General features: G+C 30.3%; 2 protein-coding genes across 3 annotated transcripts in view; one reads left to right on the top strand and one right to left on the bottom strand.

The window, feature by feature from the left end:
- The window catches only part of LOC136969493 (alpha-tocopherol transfer protein-like), a 46,647-nt gene that overhangs the window by 6,970 nt on the left and 20,069 nt on the right, over positions 1–19,608 (bottom strand). The window lies entirely within an intron of this gene.
- LOC136969495 (clavesin-2-like) lies at positions 5,236–12,999 on the top strand. 2 transcript variants are annotated; one of them, XM_067263664.1, is made up of 6 exons: positions 5,236–5,274; positions 5,367–5,478; positions 8,067–8,303; positions 8,387–8,580; positions 12,247–12,357; positions 12,772–12,999. In XM_067263664.1, exons 2-6 carry the CDS (start codon positions 5,391–5,393, stop codon positions 12,952–12,954), a joined length of 813 nt encoding a protein of 270 aa, XP_067119765.1. In that variant the 5' UTR covers positions 5,236–5,274; positions 5,367–5,390; the 3' UTR covers positions 12,955–12,999. The 2 variants fall into 2 exon arrangements, with proteins under 2 accessions (XP_067119765.1, XP_067119764.1); XM_067263663.1 differs by lacking the exon at positions 5,236–5,274 and having other exon boundaries at positions 5,333–5,478.

Consider the following 19,608-nt stretch of genomic DNA (forward strand, 5'->3'; position numbering starts at 1 on the left):
ACAGAATCAACAAAAGGAAGAGAACTTTTTGAGTATCAACCTGATGTTCACCAGCGAATAAAAAATAAGAACTTTATAATAAATTATAAATTTACAAGATTTATGACTGCACATGGTGACTTTGCAGAGTACCACAATAAATTCCATCATAATAACGATGGCACTTGTAAAATATGCGGAGACAGAGAAACTCCGACACATCTTTTATTTGAGTGTATTAAATATGAAAATATTAGAAACGAGCTACGAACAATAAGCAATAAAGAAGGTTATACTTGGCCAATAAAAAAGAGTAGTCTTATCAATAACGTCACTCTTTATACATACTTTATAAACTTTATAAGAATATGTTATAAAACCAGAATATAATCGTCCCATATACCATCACGAAGAAGTAATGAAACGTGGAAATACGACGACAGTGCTAGTAACAATAGTACAACTAACAGAAACAACAGGCAATAGTACTACAAGTACTACAAGTGTATCTAATTTTACACACAAAACGAAAAAAAAGTGATAATGAAATAAGTGGTATGAATGAGATGATATCATGAAAAACAAAATAATCTTGAAGTACTACAAGTGTTACAAATAATAGGGAATTACGACGGAGGAGCAAGAGGAATGGTTGTACAGTGACTTAAGAAACTACACGTGAAAGTACTACAAGAAAGTGATACTTTTTGTGTTATAAGTGAAAGCTCTACAAATTAAAGTGTTAAATTGTAGAGGTACCTACTCAGTAACAGTGACAGTGACAATGACAGTGACAGTGATACTAGTACAGGTAAAGAAACGTTTCGATACTATAGTGGTAATATGAAAATACGATGACAATAGGAAGTGCCAACATACGACAAGCAAACATAGCGGTTATCTCTGAAACCTTAATTAAAATATCTCAAGTACTTTTAAATAAAACATAAAACATATGTAGACACTTTAATAATATCATTAACTTTAAAAAAAAAAAAAAACTCCACATATATTTTACATTTTGTATTTGTATTTATTTTTATTTATAATGTTTGTACAAAAAGTACAAAACAGCCAACATGGAACTATAAAAAATCTACATATTATGTTAATTGTTTCAATAATATGTAATATACTGAATGTAACAAAATACGAATATATGTCGGCAAAAAAATAAAATGTAGCGGCTACGACCGCAATAGTGTATCCAACTCTCTGTAAAGCAGTGAGCGAAACAGAGAATGTCTGAAAATAAAGTGGAGCACCAGAAGCCTGACATTTATTGCCAGGTAGAAGGTCTGCTCTATTACTATTGTAAGTCGTCGTAGCTCTCCAACGAAACAACCATATGCAGTTCGTCATAATGAAGGCCCGAATTGGCCATACTCGCCTAGTTCAACGAGTCTTAGCCATAGAAGCACCATAAGAAGAGTGTCATAGGCCATACAGGTTCGAACAGAAGATTCTCCTCAAATTGAACGAACATAAACGAATAGAAAAAAAGTGCTCCTAAGGTAGTATATCATTAGAATTGAGGCATCATTAGAATTGTCTCTCTACGCGAGATAAGTTTCAGTATATAAGATAGATAGTTTGGTATCTCTTGTATCTCTTGGTATCGTTTGTAATTCCATTAATCTGTATATCATTTGTATTTACTTGTATTCATTCATTTAGTTTAGTTTTATTAAATATATTGTTATTGTTTTAACATGGTGTCATTAATTGAGCTCGGAAGATTTACCACTCACGTAACGCTCCACTTGTCAAATTAACTCTCCTATAATATAATACGGACGTTGTCACAGATATCTCTAAATAACTAAACGCGTGATAGCCTGCGAAATTGACTGTCTGGTGTCAGACCTTGACAGGAGATCAGATTCTACGATCGTACGTCTCCACCTTTTAAAATATCACTCATAAACGCCATCCAGTTTTGACAACCCGAGAGCTGATAAAAACATCAGCTGCCGATTAAACGGTACATAAGTACTTTCCCAACTTGGTACACGCGGCTAGCCCCTCACATATGTATTAATTTTACAAAGAGTATTATCTATGAATTTCGTTCATCAATGTCATACTTACAACACTGTGTAACCTTATGTAACGCTGCGTTTAAAAGTGCGCACGTGTTAGGAATTTTAATATATATAAAATATATATTATTTTATTATATAATTACAAATATTATATTAATATTACTATATAAATAAACTTTTATTATATAATATATTTTAACATTATACAGATTTAGATGCTAAAATATAAGCGCATTTAAAACAGAAAGTTACACAAAAAGCTATAAGCAACACCTTGATAAATCACCGTATGATTAATAAAGTAGATGCATATTAATACAGTGTATGATAATAAATTATGTTAACATAAATTATACATTATTATATATTAATACTCATTAATATGCATTCACTTTTTTAACCGTGTGTTGAGTTATCAAGGGCGTGTTCATAGCCCGTTGTGTTTAAAATCTCGAACGCCTTTGCAATCTTAACCTATTCTTTTAAAATAATCGAAATGTAAGCAGGGGAATCCGGTGTAAAATAATAAAATTCATTTTTGAAACGATTTTGATCCTTATTAGGCCTACATGTGATGCGTTTAAAAGATTACTATCTGCTTTATTAGTAAGAATACGTGTTTAGTACATAATCAAGTTTTTAACCATTATTTAAAGTCGGAAATAATAACTGAATTCTATTTTGAATACAACATTTTACCTAATGCAGCAAAGCAGAAAATTTCCTGAAAGTCAAGTGTATTTTTCTCTGGAATTTATAGAAAAATTTGTTAATCTGGTTACTTTAAAATTGCTTTTCTAAATTCTATAAATAATGTAAATAATTTCACCCGAAGTTAATTTCTTTTTATTTATAATGTTTCACAAATGACTAATTGTTTTAAAAGCATAATTGAAAATGCTATAGCTGCTTTTTATAACTTTTTATAATTTAAAAATGGACGTCATCGTGGACATAGGATGAAAGGTACCGACTCTCTGGTCTACTCGTTATATTATGGAAATATAATTAACTATATTTATAATTTAAGCTCGAAACTTTAAAGTATTATGCCAAATATAATTCAACTGATTTACAATTACTTTATTAAATACTTACTTAGAACATCTTTCCTGAATTCTTCTAATATTTCCTCATTCCAACCGTAATCAGGCTTTTGATTAACTTTAGTTTCATCAGACGTTATGCTAATTTGTTACTATTCGTATACCTTGAAAAATGTTAAATTTTTAATTTTCGAACCAATTTAAATAATCCTCGTTGAAAAGGAGGCGAGAATACTTAGCGTAATCCTTTACTTACAATAATTTTACAGATAAACACGTACTCGTTCTCTGTACAATGTGTAAAGTGAATGTTTAAACTATATTATTACGTTGTATACATTAGCACACACTGATATTGATATCATCATTGGTTTTAACTTTATAACTGGAATACTGACCTTGATACATCCTTACTTCATAGCTTCGTAGCAGTTGACGTTTACAAAGTTTATCAGTACTAGAAATAAATCGGACTTTTACGTCAATGAATTATTCCACACAATAGAAATTTGTGTTCCAATTTAGAATTGTTAATAAAAGGCCATGTCGATAATTAATGTTTTGTCATTAAATTATCAATTTATGAATAATTTAGAAAAAATTAATCACAAAATATATCCGTAATTAATTGTATACTACTTCATGTGGCAGGAAAGGGTAGGAATGAGTCCGCTCGAGCTGGAAGAGTCGATACCAGATGAAAGGGTTGGAATGAAACATGGGGTGTTGACACGTTGATCTAATCTCTTTCGATTATATTTTTATTATATATATATAACAGACAGAAACGTTTTAATACATATACATTATTACAAGTTGTTTTTCTCTGTTTTTATCTTGTTGTTGTTATTTACTGGTTTCTTTATTTAATTAACCCTGTGTTAGACAACAGTTTACTGTATTGTTGTTTTGAGAGGATTATAACGTAGACTTGTTAAATTTTTGTAAGAAATTCGGAAATACAACTTCTGTCCTGAAAGTTCGCAAACTTTCCAAAATAAAGGGTTGTTTGCATTAAACTAGAAGTAGGGCCTGTCTCTAGAGCGGCCCCTGCTTCTAGTTTAATGCAATTAATTTTTTCAGAAGTGTATCAAATCACTGCTACATATAGCTATTAATTTACTTCATACACTGAACTCTAATAACTTTACAATAAATTTTCACAGAGTCAAAAGAGAATTATTAAGAAATTTTATCGCTATTTTGCAAGATATATATGCTAATACAATACAGTAACTTAAAATTATTTATATTTGCTTTTCAAATTAAAATGTCGCCATTTTAAAGTTTTTCACGCTATTAATAAGAAAAATTCGCTAGAGGAGATGCGCATGTCCTAAAAGAAGTGTTTCAGGAAGCGTTTTTTCATGGAAGAAATGTTAAATATTTCTTACAGACTGAAGAGGGAACTACTACGAAGTCGACAAAACTGATTAACTTCTAGTTAAATGCAAACAACCCTTTACTTTGGAAAGTTTGCAAACTTTCAGGACAGAAGTTGTATTTCCGAATTTCTTACAAAAATTTAACAAGTCTACGTTATAATCCTCTCAAAACAACAATACAGTAAACTGTTGTCTAACACAGGGTTAATTAAATAAAGAAACCAGTAAACAACAACAACAAGATAAAAATAGAGAAAAACAACTTGTAATAATGTATACGTATTAAAACGTTTTTGTCTGTTATATATATATATAATTATAACCGAAAGAGATTAGATCAACGTGTCAACACCCCATGTTTCATTCCAACCTTTTCATTTGGTATCGACTCTTCCCTCTCGAGCTGACTCATTCCTACCCTTTCCTACCACGTGAAGTAGTACACAATTAATTACGGATATATTTTATGAATAATTTTTTCTAAATTATTCATAAATTGATAATTTAATGACAAAACATTAATTATCGACATGGCCTTTTATTAACAATTCTAAATTGGAACACAAATTTCTATTGTGTGGAATAATTCATTGACGTAAAAGTCCGATTTATTTCTAGTACTGATAAACTTTGTAAACGTCAACTGCTATGAAGCTATGAAGTAAGGATGTATCAAGGTCAGTTTTCTAGTTATAAAGTTAAAACCAATGATGATATCAATATCAGTGTGTGCTAATGTATAAAACGTAATAATATAATTTAAACATTCATTTTACACATTGTACAGAGAACGAGTACGTGTTTATCTGTAAAATTATTGTAAGTAAAAGATTACGCTAAATATTCTCGCCTCCTTTTCAACGAGGATTATTTAAATTGGTTCGAAAATTAAAAATTTAACATTTTTCAAGGTATACGAATAGTGACAAATTAGCATGACGTCTGATGAAACTAAAGTTAACCAAAAGCCTGATTACGGTTGGAATGAGGAAATATTAGAAGAATTCAGGAAAGATGTTCTAAGTAAGTATTTAATGATATAATTGTAAATCAGTTGAAATATATTTGGCATAATACTTTAAAGTTTCGAGCTTAAATTATAATTATAGTTAATTATATTTCCATAATATAACGAGTAGACCAGAGAGTCGGTACCTTTCATCCTATGTCCACGATGACGTCCATTTTTAAATTATAAAAAGTTATAAAAAGCAGCTATAGCATTTTCAATTATGCTTTTAAAACAATTAGTCATTTGTGAAACATTATAAATAAAAAGAAATTAACTTCGGGTGAAATTATATGCATTATTTATAGAATTTAGAAAAGCAATTTTAAAGTAACCAGATTAACAAATTTCTCCATAAACTCCAGATAAAAATACATTTGGCTTTCAGGAAATTTTCTGCTTTGCTGCATTAGGTAAAATGTTGCATTCAAAATAGAATTCAGTTATTATTTCCGACTTTAAATAATGGTTAAAAACTTGATTGTGTACTGAACACGTGTTCTTACTAATAAAGCAGATAGTAATTTTTTAAACGCATCACATGTAGGCCTAATAAGGATCAAAGTCGTTTCAGAGATGAATTTTATTATTTTACACCGGATTGTCTTGCTTATATTTCGGTTATTTTAAAAGAATAGGTTAAGATTGCAAAGTCGTTCGAGATTTTAAACACAACGGGCTATGAACACGCCCTTGATAACTCACCACACGGTTAAAAAAGTGAATGCATATTAATGAGTATTAATATATAATAATGTATAATTGATGTTAACATAATTTATTATTATACACTATATTAATATGCATCCACTTTATAAATCATGTGGTGATTTATCAAGGTGTTGCTTATAGCTTTTTGAGTAACTTTTCGTTTTTAAAGCGCTTATACCTTTGCATCTAAATCTGTATAATGTTAAAATTTTTTATATAATAATACATTATTTATATAGTAATATTAAAATAATATTTGTAATAATATAATAAAATATTAAATGTTTTTATTTTATATATATTAATAATCCTAACACGTTTGCACTTATAAACACCCAGCGTTACACAAAGTTACACAGTGTTTTAGTATGACCTTGATGCATTAAAAATCAAAATTTATATTTAAAATGGGAGTAACTTATTCAAGGTTACATATCTACTTCTATCCTCATACATTGTTTGTTTTTTTTCTTCTTATCAATAACTTTAATCATTCCATAAGGGATAACTAAATATATTGATAAAGGATGGGTGAAATTTTATCATTTACTTTCGGTATTAAAAGAAAAATTTTAACAGAAAATATTTCAAATATCACAAAATTACAAAAGTTATTTCACGTTATATAAAGTTTTCAAATTATTTGTTGTTCAAGGCTTCTTTTTAAGCATTATATAAGTGTATATTATCTGAATTCTGATCGGAGATAAACGTTATCCTCATACACAATTAATAGAAGAAATATCAGAAATGACCCTGAAGTTTTATGATAATTCAGAACGGTTCCAACTAAAATTCTGTATAAAAGTAAAACAGTGCTTTATCATTAAAAATATTATAAAAAATTTATCTCTGTTATATTAATAATTAGAATTTAAAATTAATGTTATATGTAAACATGCAAAATATACAGTAGAGAGTCGTTAATCGGAACACCGGTAATCGGAATCGCCGGTAATTGGAACGATTTTCAGTCGAACTGTGTCGTGCTGAATCGAACGTTTTTGATACTAGATTTACTTCTAAAGTATAATTTTCATGTTTTTATATTCTTCAATATATTTGTTTTGTTTGTACAAACTGAAGAAATAATTTTTAAGGATACCATAGCCTCGATTATTATTATAAAAATTTTCGTTAAGCCCAAAATCGACGAAAATTCAACACGAAGCGACACGCAACGAAGAAAAATTTGAACATCGGACAGGTTAATGTATTTTTTCGTACATAATCGGTAATCGGAACAAATCAGTAATTTGAACAACTCCAGTCCCCAATTGATTTCGATTAACGACTCTCTACTGTACAACACTTGTCTTTGGTCTGGATTTCTGAATTATTTAAGTTGAACTATTTATTTGCAATGGTTGCTGTTTAAAAATATCATAGTATTTAACATTTATTTTGAAACACATATACGCTACGAAACCCTAACGTAATTCTGTTACAGAAAAAAAATGTAAGTGAGGGGGGGAAACAGTATAAGTAAAATCAAATTGAGTGACACTTTTAAGTGAAATAATTAACGGTTTTCTACTTTGTCTATTAGTAACCAAATGAACAAAAGCACTAAACGCTGATAATTAGTTAGTCGCGAGATTTTCTAAATCATGGGGATGGCCACTTTAAACTTCCTGTATTTTCTTTACTTACTAAACACTTCAATAAGAGTTTATTTCCTAGAAGGCTTTTTTACTTCTTATTTCGTCCACATGTTGCGGCGAATTATTCCTTAAAACTAAACTAACGGATTTTTTATATTTTCCTTCATTTGCAATACTACATTCTTCCTAAAATTACCACCATTTACGTAAACATTTCTGTGTGTCTATTTTAATTTTTAAAACATTAATTCTAATATTAATATTGTTTCATTTCATGAATATAAAAGAGGAAGAAGATCTGAAATGTAAAATGGACGACATATTTCTTCTGAGTTTCCTACGAGCAAGAAAATTCGACAAAGAAAGAGCATTGACATTGCTCAAGAACTATTATTTGACAAGGAAGAAGTATTTCGTTGTTTACAAAAATCTAAAGCCCTCAGCTTTAGAAGAAATCCTACGTATGAACGTGTATTCAACTGTAAAAACTGAAAATGATATGGTAATAACATTTTTTAGTTACGGTAAGTCACAAATTGTAGCTGAAAAGGTACACCATACGTTGTTTTTGACATTGTTAATTATACTACCATTCATTCCTATACAGGTCATTGGAATGCTACTAAAGTGAACATAGTGGATTTGTTAAGAGCCGTATTGTTAAACCTTGACTTTGAACTAAATGATCATCCTATACAAGTAAATGGATACTATGCTATAATGGACGCCAAGGATTTAACGTGGAGACATATTATTGAGTACACTCCAAGAAATATTCAGTTAATAGTTTCGTGCATAATGGTAAGACTAAATCTACATTTAAATATTTAATTGGACACGGATATTAAAATTATAGAAAATAATTGCCATTCAAAAATCTTACACGTATCATGGATAGAATAATATTGAGAAACTTTGAATAGTGTCGTTGTTCCACAAATGCAGCGGAGATATCGAAGGCAGAGAATTATATTGTTGTATCACCAGTTTCGCAGGAAAACTATTTATTTTGCTGAAATTACGCTGGTAACGGTATTCGTGTAACAGCAAATACGAAATAACAACAAAGGTAATACAAAACAGTAAATTGTTGCGCAATAGTACGTAACACTAAAACCTTAATTCCTATCTTGTTAATTTTTTGTATATGCACTAGCCATTTGAACTAATGAATTTCGCCACGTCTCTGATCCATCTTTTACTGTAAAGGCATGCATTTGAAATGTACCGATACTGTTATATCTGTAAGTGTAGTGGATTTTTATGATTTTTTACGGTAATGTTATATCTGTGTGGCTTAGTCTCCATGCATAATGAAAATTACAATGGTTTTTTTTAAATTAATACTGTATCATTAGTAAAAAAATACTATCTGTATAATCATTCTTTTTCGAGAAGTGTAAACACGGAACATAACTATTCAGTTTCGTTGAAGGAAGCTAACATTTTAGATACTTTTAAGCTAGTCAGTCATGAAGACTAGAATTATGTTGCTTGTGTTATACGAATATATGAGAATATATATGAAATATATGTTAAATTGAATTCATCATCTCCGTATAAGAGTAAAACTTGAATCGTTCTTGATAAATTTTATATACAAAGCAGATGACACAGACTTATCCATTTGTGCTGTATGATAAATACTATATATATATTTGTGCTGTATGATAAATACTTATATATATATACGTATTTAGTCACTTTTTAATGATAAATAAATGATAATAATATCATATTCAGTGATGTGAAAAGCTCCTACAATTTAAACAACCAGTTAGGTTATCACAAAAATTTAATGTAAGTAGGACCAAAAATTAACGAGTAATTTCATAATAAATCTCTAATGCAACAGCACTCGAAAATTCAGTTTGAAAATCAGATTAACCGACTGAGATTTCACTGGTTAATTCAAATTCCGCTACAGCAAACATAGTTTCATTGGAGAAGAATACGTATTTACGTTTGCGTCGCCGTCTATTGATGTGAATTTTTATAATCGCATCTGAAATTTTGTGGAATTGAACTTGGCTTTTATTACGGTGTTAGAGAAAAGAACATTATATCAATTACAATGCCAAACCAGAGATTTGGGTGTTTTATAACCTAGAAAATGCGATAACACATTTTAATCTGTAGAGCGAAATTATAAAATACTGTCAAAACTTGTGGCGAATGTTGAATATCATCACTGTTTTTGACACACGTTTTGTTCTAAGACAAAATATAAACACGTAACTTTAGAGCGGACGCGTTTTGTCTTATTTTCAAATGGTCGCAGAAATTTCTTCGCGTAATAAAAAAATTATACATGTCAGACTGAAAATATTGATTATTTTTATGCACCTTTATAGTTTGACATATCATCCAATATGTAGTTGTTTCTTTGACAATATTTTCTAGAGAACAGAGTACTCATGCATTTTCTACGTTATGGACATATTTGTTCGAAACTTAACCCTCCAGAGTTTTGGTCGTGTTGACATTTAAAAGCAGTGTTTGTCGCAACCTGTTCGTACTCGTGTAGCATTAAAAATGTATCGCACTGCATGTAAGAATTATTACAATAAATCAGTTATGTAGGCTGTTAAACAGTCTGTTTATCCAATTCAGGGATTAGAAATTCTGAACGAACCGCATTGAGAGAGCCGTATAAGTTGATCTTTTGCCAACCAGTGGTTCACTGCATAAAATCTATAAATTCTGATATTTTAAACGAATTTCCTACGTGAAGTTTTATGAATTGTCTTTACGTCAGTTTCTTTTAAAGAAGAGCGAATTTCCTCTAGTATGTCCTTCCGGGACGCATCTGCTCTTCGTATATCACCCATACAACAATGGAGTTGTATCTATAACAAGTCGAGTTTCCGAGTCGAAAGTTCATTTATACCAATCAAACCAACAGTGGCTGATTAATTGGAATCAGCAAAAGAAAATTCATTTTCAGTAATGTTATTGAATTTCACTTCGATCAAAAACGTGACTGTTGTAATTCATATCATGTTTTATTATTTCATAAGAAATGATCAAAAATGAACTTTTCGCTCGCAATAGTTTAGCTTCACAATTGTTGACACTAAATCAGAAGCTGTTCAATATTTCATAATTCCATGTTCTCGCTGTTAAAATGTAGAATATTTGCTCTCTGCAATATTACGATTATTACAGAAAATCAGAGCTTTAATCCTGAATGTGATGTAGGAATGAATGTTTTATAAAGTACAGTAGAGAGTCGAAAATCGGAATCAATTGGGACTGGGTGGTTCAGATTAGTCATTCGTTCCGATTACCAATTATGTACGAAAAAATATATTAACCTGTCCGATGTTCAAATTTTTCTCCGTTGCGTGTCGCTTCGTGTTAAATTTTTCTCCGTTGCGTGTCGCTTCGTGTTAAATTTTTCTCCGTTGCGTGTCGCTTCGTGTTGAATTTTCGTCAATTTTAAGCGTAACGAAAATTTTTATAATAATAATCGAGGCTATCGTATCGTTTAAAATTATTTCTGCATTTTGTACAAACAAAATAAATATATTGAAGAATATAAAAACATGAATATTATACTTTAGATTAAATTTAGTATCAAAAACGTTCGATTCAGCACGACACAGTCCGACTGAAAATCGTTCCGATTACAGGCGGTACCTGTTACCAGGGTTCCGATTAACATCTTTACGACTCTCTACTGTAGTGCAAAAAATTCTGTTGTTTATTTTTTGTTACACCATAAACACAACTCCAAAGTTTCCTTACGCACTTTCTGTAAATACAAACAAATAAATACCTTGAACTCCTACTTTTTTGTTCTTCAATTGTATTGTTTCCCTGGTAGAGTTTACATCTTTCAGATGTTTCTCTGCTGCTCCTAGTACCACAAGTGTCATAATGGGTAGTTCGGAAATAAACCTTTTTTTCCACGAAATTTTTTTTTGCATGTTCTGAAATGAACCACATAAATATTTTTGTCTTTGAACTGATTCTCGTTATTTATCTGCTACGTAAGTCGTGGTTAGATTTTTATATAAAGTTTTTTCAGGCGGCGGATTTCCTTGGCGCTGCCATGTTTCTTCGATCCAATTTAATCCGATTGTTTCATAATTCAGTACTTCAAAATTAGAAATTGAAAACGGTCTTCTTGTTTTAATAGATTCAATAGAAAATATTAAAAAATCTTACGCTATTCTTTATAATATTGTTGAATATAATCAAAAAATCTTTGTAATTCGAATACATAAGGTTTTAAAATGAAACACTGTTGGCTCGTTATTCTAAAACAAAAATATAAAAAAAAACTTTGTAAAATAATCAGCAATTAGAATCTCATTTATTATTTACTTTATGTAATATATCATGCCAAAAATTTCTGTAATAGACATATTTATTTTTAAAAAACTTAATATTACTATGAGTTATTGGTCTGAAATTTATATTTTGACAAATATTAAACATTTCCTTTGTTTTATTTTTTAGAAATGCATTCCTGTCCGCTACAAGGGAATTCACGTAGTCAACGCTAACATGATGTTCAGATTTCTGTATTCAATAGTTTATCCATTTTTACCTTACAAACTAAAAAAGCGAGTAAGTTTTTTTTAAAATGTTTGATATTTTAAATATAATATAAGCTAACGAATTAATAACAAGGACTAAAATATATTTTACGATTCTAATTTGTTTTGTATTATTCATTATAATGTCTGATGACCATTCTACATTACAAGGGTAACTAACCATGGCCGGTTTAAAAAAACTAATCAGCATTGGTAATTAGTTTAAGTTTCGTGTCTCAGTAACGCCTAGGCATAGTTTTTCGTGTATTCTTCACCTGTTTAATACCTTTATAGCAGCCACTTTTTCACAAGCTGTCCTACTCTGGCAGATTGCCCTCATTATTGCATCGTATTGTCTTACCAAAATGAAAACAGTATTATATATATATATCGTTTTCTATTTGATTTACCTACGGAATAAATGTTACAAACTGTTTCTTTGCAGGTATTTATTTATGGTTCAGATATAACAGAACTTCACAAAGTATTCGATCCTAAGTATCTACCTGCAGAGTTTGGTGGCGAATTACCTCCTTTTGATTCAACTGAATACAATAAACAGTTAAAAGACAAGGAAGACTTTTTTGTGGAAAACGAAAAATATTGGACAGAAGAAAATAATATTTAAAAATATTTAAAGATAAAAATTAAAAAATATTTTCTACGTTGCGTAATCAGTGAAGAATTAATTATTATAAATTATATATGTATTTGATAAACAAATCATAAAATTGTTTACAATTAATTCGCTCTTTTGACTTAACAATGGATGTTTGATAAGTTTTTGTTCATTCAACACGTGTGCAAATTATGAAAGCTTAATATTATATGTAGGAAATTATTTTCGTATTTAAATAAAAGTACAAGTATTACACATTTTAAGTAGTGCCATCATTATTTATTTACATACAGACTTTTCCTACCGTTCGAATTTTCTTGATAATTGTATCTTTTTTCAATATGCATACAGACTATTGAGTAATAAGCGGTAAGTGTAGATTAGGGATTACATGTATTTCGAGAAAAGTGATAAAGATCCATAATGTTTGTTTTTCTGTAAGTAAGGTCATCTACAGTTTAATTATACCTCTAGTTGTTCAATCTATTAATAAAAAATTAAAATGAACTGGTAGACAAAACATACATTTAAAATAATAATAAAAGTTAAGCGATGAGATTATGTTGTTGCAATGTTCAAAGACACTTTCAGTTCGTCATTAATGCTTTATTATCATCGAAATATGTGATTTAGATTAGTAATGAGCAACTTTTTCTGGATGCGTGTCAAAAGTTTATGCGTTCAGAAAGGATACACTTCGTATGATCCCAGCATTTTTTAATGAAGTTGCAGCGTCTAAGTCTGAAGTAATAACATATGTGAGATTTCCGGGACTGTAATTATTTAAAATTTTAGTAAAAAATAATACATTTTATTCAATTTATTTTAAAATTATTGTTTGAAGTATTATTGGAATAATTATTTTAACTTGACAACTACGCAGTTGTTAGAAGGAAGTGTTGACAGAAATTGATGTGATGACTGATAACACAATGATGTCATCTTAACCCCCTTTTACATGAAAACTGTTAATATTGAACATCAATGGTCCTAATTTTTATACAATCTGTTGTTAAATTATGTTCCGAACCAAATATTGTAATGATTTGACTTTAAAAAGAAAAGATATATCTTAAATTCTTAAATTATGTAAAGAGAGAATTTTTAACCTAATTTCCGTTTAAAAGTAAGTTAGTTTCGGATTTAAAGATCGTTTAACGTCAATTTGTCATGTTCACGTCAAGCAGTTTTACTCTTTGTTTTACCCCCGCTATGATGTAAGAGTGTAATGAGTTGATTGGGGGGAACTGAGGAATATTATCGAAATGCGCGCCCAAATCTAGGAGTTCATCCACAGCTTTCGAAGTAGAAACAAGAGTTGGTCCTTCAATATAAATAGGAGTCCACCGGGAACCTCAGTAGAGAAAGGAGTAACAAGGTGTTCTCCATGAAACTCATTTACAGTCCGCCTGAAGCTTCAGGTTTAGCCGGAGGGGTTCTCTAATAGATATTCCAGGAGTTCGCCATCAGCCATCACAGTGAAGAAGAGCTATAGAAAAGGCTTCTCCCGGAGTTCGCTGAAGACCTTCAACGCAAAAGGAAGTCCTTTTGGATTCTCCAATGAATAGTTACGAGTCCACCGGGAACCTCGGTAGAGAAAGGATTAACAAGGTGTTCTCCATGAAAGCTTTAGGAGTTAGCCAGACGGACACTCCAATAGATGTTCTCCACATAGATTAGATACGATACAAGTCCTGCTCTAAATTATACGCCTGATAGTTAAGTGGAAGAATAAAGCGAGGTTTAAAGCACGTTAACCCGCTAATTTCCTAGGTTAACTGGTGTCAGGAGAAAACGTCATTCAGGGGTTTTCGCAATCCTCTGATAAAATAAAATTAATCTTAAGGAAGCCGACTTAGAGAGGCCGACTTGCGATCGGAGCCCAATAAGCAGTGGACGGTTTTTAGATATAAAACACGGTTACCACCCTGGCGGATCTCACACATACAACAGAACCAGTATATTAAGCACTAAAATATGTGACGATAACGATATGTAAATTATTACAACCACATCAAACTGTTTTTTTTTTCCTTTATAGCATTAGAATCTTATTTGATTTCTATATTTAATTTATTTTTTACAATAATTATATTCAAAATATGCTTTTCAGATACAGTTAAAGTGTAAAACATTTGTAAATATACTAGTAAATATCGAAAAAAAAACACACAAAATTATTTATCCAACAAACATAAGAAATGATTTTATATTGTTCTTCAATTTTCTGCTTGTTTCTTTCTATCTTTCCTTTTCTGCTTTTCGTTTTTCTTGCATTTTTTAAAAATTCTAATGGTGTATAATATTCATAATTTTATTTTGTGAAGTCTTTTTATGGAAGTTTATACGCTAAATTGATTAAATCTTGTTAACATATATATTTTTGACTACACTTTTGAATACGTATATTAGGGTCTCCCTTATTTTTCGAATATTTTTTTTTCTAACGCATAGGGCCTAATTTTGTTTATTTTACCCTTAAATACTCCCACAATAAATTTCAGCTCATTTTGATCACTAGAACCCGTGCCGACTTGCATCGAATCATTTCCATACATATGGTGCTAGAGAAGTGGCACGTATTCGCTTTGTTTGCCATTCTAACACAATTTGTCGGCTATTAAAACGTATAGTTTTTTTCGAAGATGTCATTGAAATTACAAAGCATTAAAAACATATTTTCTTAGTCGGAGAGATAAACCACCAAATCACGGCTGCAAAATTACCGTCAAATCGTCAAGTACTCGCAGTTTTGTTTTTTAACATTCACGAAGTTAAACTAACTGTGAGTGAAAGCATAAATCTTGTAATACGCGAGTGTATCATATTTTGGGAAAAAGCTAGAATACCTAAAAAATCTATACCTAACTGTGTCAAGAAATTGATAGATATTTATCGGGTATGGAGACTTTCCATATGTGATAAAGATTTAGAACGGCGTCAATATTATTTCTTTACATATAGAACTGTGACTTGACATTCCACACATTTATTTGTTAATAATTTAAAAGCGAACAATTTCAAAGCACTTTAATGTTTTTATAAACTATTACATTTCTGAAAGTAATAATATAAATACACTAACGTTAGAGATGCCTTAAAGATAATACAATATTCAAACGTATGTTTGAGAAACTAAGTACAGTACGTATACCGGAAACAAATCACGTCAGACTGTACACAATTACGATTCTTTACTAGTTATGTACAAAACATCATCAAACATTGATAATACTTGGTCCTTTTTCCTGCCTCTGCAACTGATGAGCCACGTGATATTTCGGGTTTATTCAAGTTTCTAACACGGAATACGGTGAATTTCGCTCAGAAACTTCTACAGAAAAGCACCTTGCTTTCGATTACGCAGTTTCTAGTACAGAATTTACGATAATATTTATACAACTTCAACGGTTAGAAAATAATTTGACTCTACTGAAAATAGTATGAAAGAAGAAAGTTAAAATTTAATATAAAACGATTATAGGAACAATAATCTTAAATCTCCACACATTTTAATGATTACGAAGTAGTAGATTAAATACTAACGAGCAATTATTTATTGTAACATCGTCACACAAAGCCGGGCTGCAATTTCTAATCACATTTTTAATTTATTTAAGTGAAAATATACGATCACCATCTCAAATTAGTAGTGGCACGCCCTGAACATCATACTTTTTCTTTAACAATAGAGTCGTGCGGGTCATCTATCTATAATCTTTTAGGGAAAAGTATTTGAATTGAAATAACATGACTTACAGTTTCCATTGGATATTCTAGTGTAGTAAATCGGACCTTACTCCCAGTTACCTTTCATCTACCTCACTCTGTTTCAAGATTAAAAAGGAACAGACGACAGTGGGACTTGTCAGTCTACAATTTTTTTTCATATTATACTCCGATTATTATTTCAGGTCACTTTCTGATTAAAACAATTTGTGTAATCATTAATTTCTATGTGTCGAAGCATCCTTTATATTTAAAAGTCCGGAGAATATAGAATATAAAGAACTTCCCATCTGAAATGTTTAAAAAAAATTAATTAAATGCAACTGTCTGCATTGGAATTTTTACATGAATTATATTACAACATTAACTTGCACAACTTACTTTAATTGGAAACTTTTTAGTAACATTACAGAAATCTCTACATGACAAACACAGCGATTGTTTGCCAAATCTCTTCATGAAATTCAAAATCTACAAATAAGTGTACTTTTATTATTACACCATAATTAACACAAAAATGTAATAAATGTTTTACTGGTAAAGTAGCAAATTTAAAGCTTTAAACCTTTAATTTTTGTTCCAATGTAAAATCGCAGTCAGCAAATCTCCTGATATCTTGAAAAGACGTTTGCATCTGAATTGAAAAAAATAACAAAATATAGCAAACCTGTAAATATTGTAAATGTTCGAACTTACGATAAAAATATTTTACAGCAGATGTGAAGACAGACATCAAAAATCCGATTAAAATACAGTATAATGAAACGGCAGCACAGAGTGAAAAAATCAAAATCTTGTACTGAACTTCCATTGTGGTAAAGCTGAAAATAAAATAAAGGAGACATGTTTCTGCTAATATAGCGCTGTATGAAATAGATAATACGTCGTTGAATCGACCGTTGAGTTGATTAGCAAAATTCCAAAGTTCGTCGTGTTGTACTATAATTACTTCCAATTCCAACTTCAAATTTGGACTGTGCTTTTTTAACAAATACAAATCTTCTGATACTTTTTCGAATGCATCCATTAAAGTAAGCATAAGCAAGACAATAAACATACAACAAAATATTATGCCACCAAGAAGTAAAATAGTCGAAAGACCAACTTCAATGCAGCAGAAAAGTGGCTCATATTCATAAGACTTTCCTTTATCTAACACTGGATAGAATATGAAAACGACTACAAATTCAATCACTATTGTAAACCCCAGCGAAGAAATTATTGCTAAAAGTCGCACATTACTGACAGTTTCATATAATTTATCTGAAGGGAAACGATACGACTTTCTTAACTTTAACTTTGTACTTAATTTGACTCTTTTGACAATACTAAATATTATAGCAACAACCAAAGCAAGCAGGGCGAGAGCTACTCTGAAATATATGTCGTTATTGACAATCGAAAACCATGAAAAGCAAGGTGTTTTATCAGAAATATAAGGAATTGTCATAAAAACGAGGAGAAAGGAATGCATCCAATGCATAATTTCAATAAATGAAATGTAAAACTTCGAAAGTTCGAGCAAGTAAGATTTAGGTTTTACGAAGCAGGAGCAAGGCATAAAAAAATCCCATCCATAGATATTTGCGATTGACGTAAATGAAGATAGCAAACAGCTCAGACATATCTCTTTTCCTAGTCTTAAATCTGTAGATCTTGCAGTAAAAACAACTTGTATCATGTTTCTTGAGTAAATATTACTAAAGTGTCTGCTAAATTCTTTTAATTCGATCGATCTTTGGTATACAATGATCACTTGCAGACTGCAACAAGTTTACTATAGAATGGCAGAGCAAATTCTTTCCTGGCTTGCCTGCTTGGTTGTTTGCCCGCCCTCTGGCGAGATGGTTTGGCGTTAGTTGCGGTGGCTATTTTCATTCGTGGTGAATTCTCTTCTTTCCATTTAGAAAATTGAAGCGCACTCTGTTGCATAAGAATCAATTATTTGTTGTATTTTATTTGGATAGATTCGATTTCTATTATTTGAAATTGAATTCTATTCGATATTACAATAACAAATTGATATATGTATAATATTATGTAATAATATTATTACAATTGTAAAATTTCATTTCTGAATGTCGATAAACAATGAACTCGTGCCGTAACATTATCGTTATAGCTAACCATTTATTGACAAAGCTCACGAGGAAGACTTGAACACAAGGACACATTATTAATATGACACGGCACGTTGTGTCTATTCTACCCAGTAACACTCGAGCAGAAATTCTAGTCCATTGTTGGGTGTGTGCAGTAGAAATTGCAAAATGAAATTGATTCTCTCACATTTAGTATAAAATATGTTTTATAGATAGAAAAGAGATAAAAAGTATTCATGTTTTGTATTTTATATTGTATATTATTAATGCTGCCTGTCGTGTTATTAATGGATATTTCCCTCTATTTTTTTATAAAAATGAAAACATATAAATCTGTTGTGAACAAAAGTTTTTTCGATTACGTAATAAGAATAACATCAAATTAAAGCAGAATTCGAAAGCCTCTTATATCACATTCTTACAAAATGTCAAATAATAGTGAAAAGAAGAGATAGATATTAAAACCGTAGTTGTAGGAGGCCAGGGTTATGGATATACATTATTTCAATTTAAATTTTTTCTCCCTGAAAGAAGCTAGATATATAATGGGCATGACACTATTATTATAGAAAAAATATCATGTACAGTACAAGGGCAAGCCATTACTAATTTGAGGCGGAGACCATATATTTAAATAATATATAAACTACATTAATTAAATATATGATTAAAAATTTCAGCCCGGCATTGTGACGATGTCACAATTAGTAATTTTTTTGTCTATTATATAAAGAGAGAAATATATGTGAGGATTTGAATAATTTATTTTATAATCTTTGATTACCAATTCACACACGAAAGCTCTTACGGGTCAGTTGCATTCATCTCCGGT

The sequence above is a fragment of the Centruroides vittatus genome, unplaced genomic scaffold (assembly GCF_030686945.1).
Source record: "Centruroides vittatus isolate TY-2023 unplaced genomic scaffold, ASM3068694v2 contig_1799, whole genome shotgun sequence".
NCBI lineage: Eukaryota > Metazoa > Arthropoda > Arachnida > Scorpiones > Buthidae > Centruroides > Centruroides vittatus.

Bases quoted from the DNA above. Each gene is read 5' to 3' on its own strand.
- LOC136969495 (XM_067263664.1), top strand. From the start codon at position 5,391: ATGACGTCTGATGAAACTAAAGTTAACCAAAAGCCTGATTACGGTTGG. The intron at 8,304-8,386 runs GTAAGTCACAAA...ATTCCTATACAG, and splicing joins AATAACATTTTTTAGTTACG to GTCATTGGAATGCTACTAAA. The intron at 8,581-12,246 runs GTAAGACTAAAT...TTTATTTTTTAG, and splicing joins TAATAGTTTCGTGCATAATG to AAATGCATTCCTGTCCGCTA.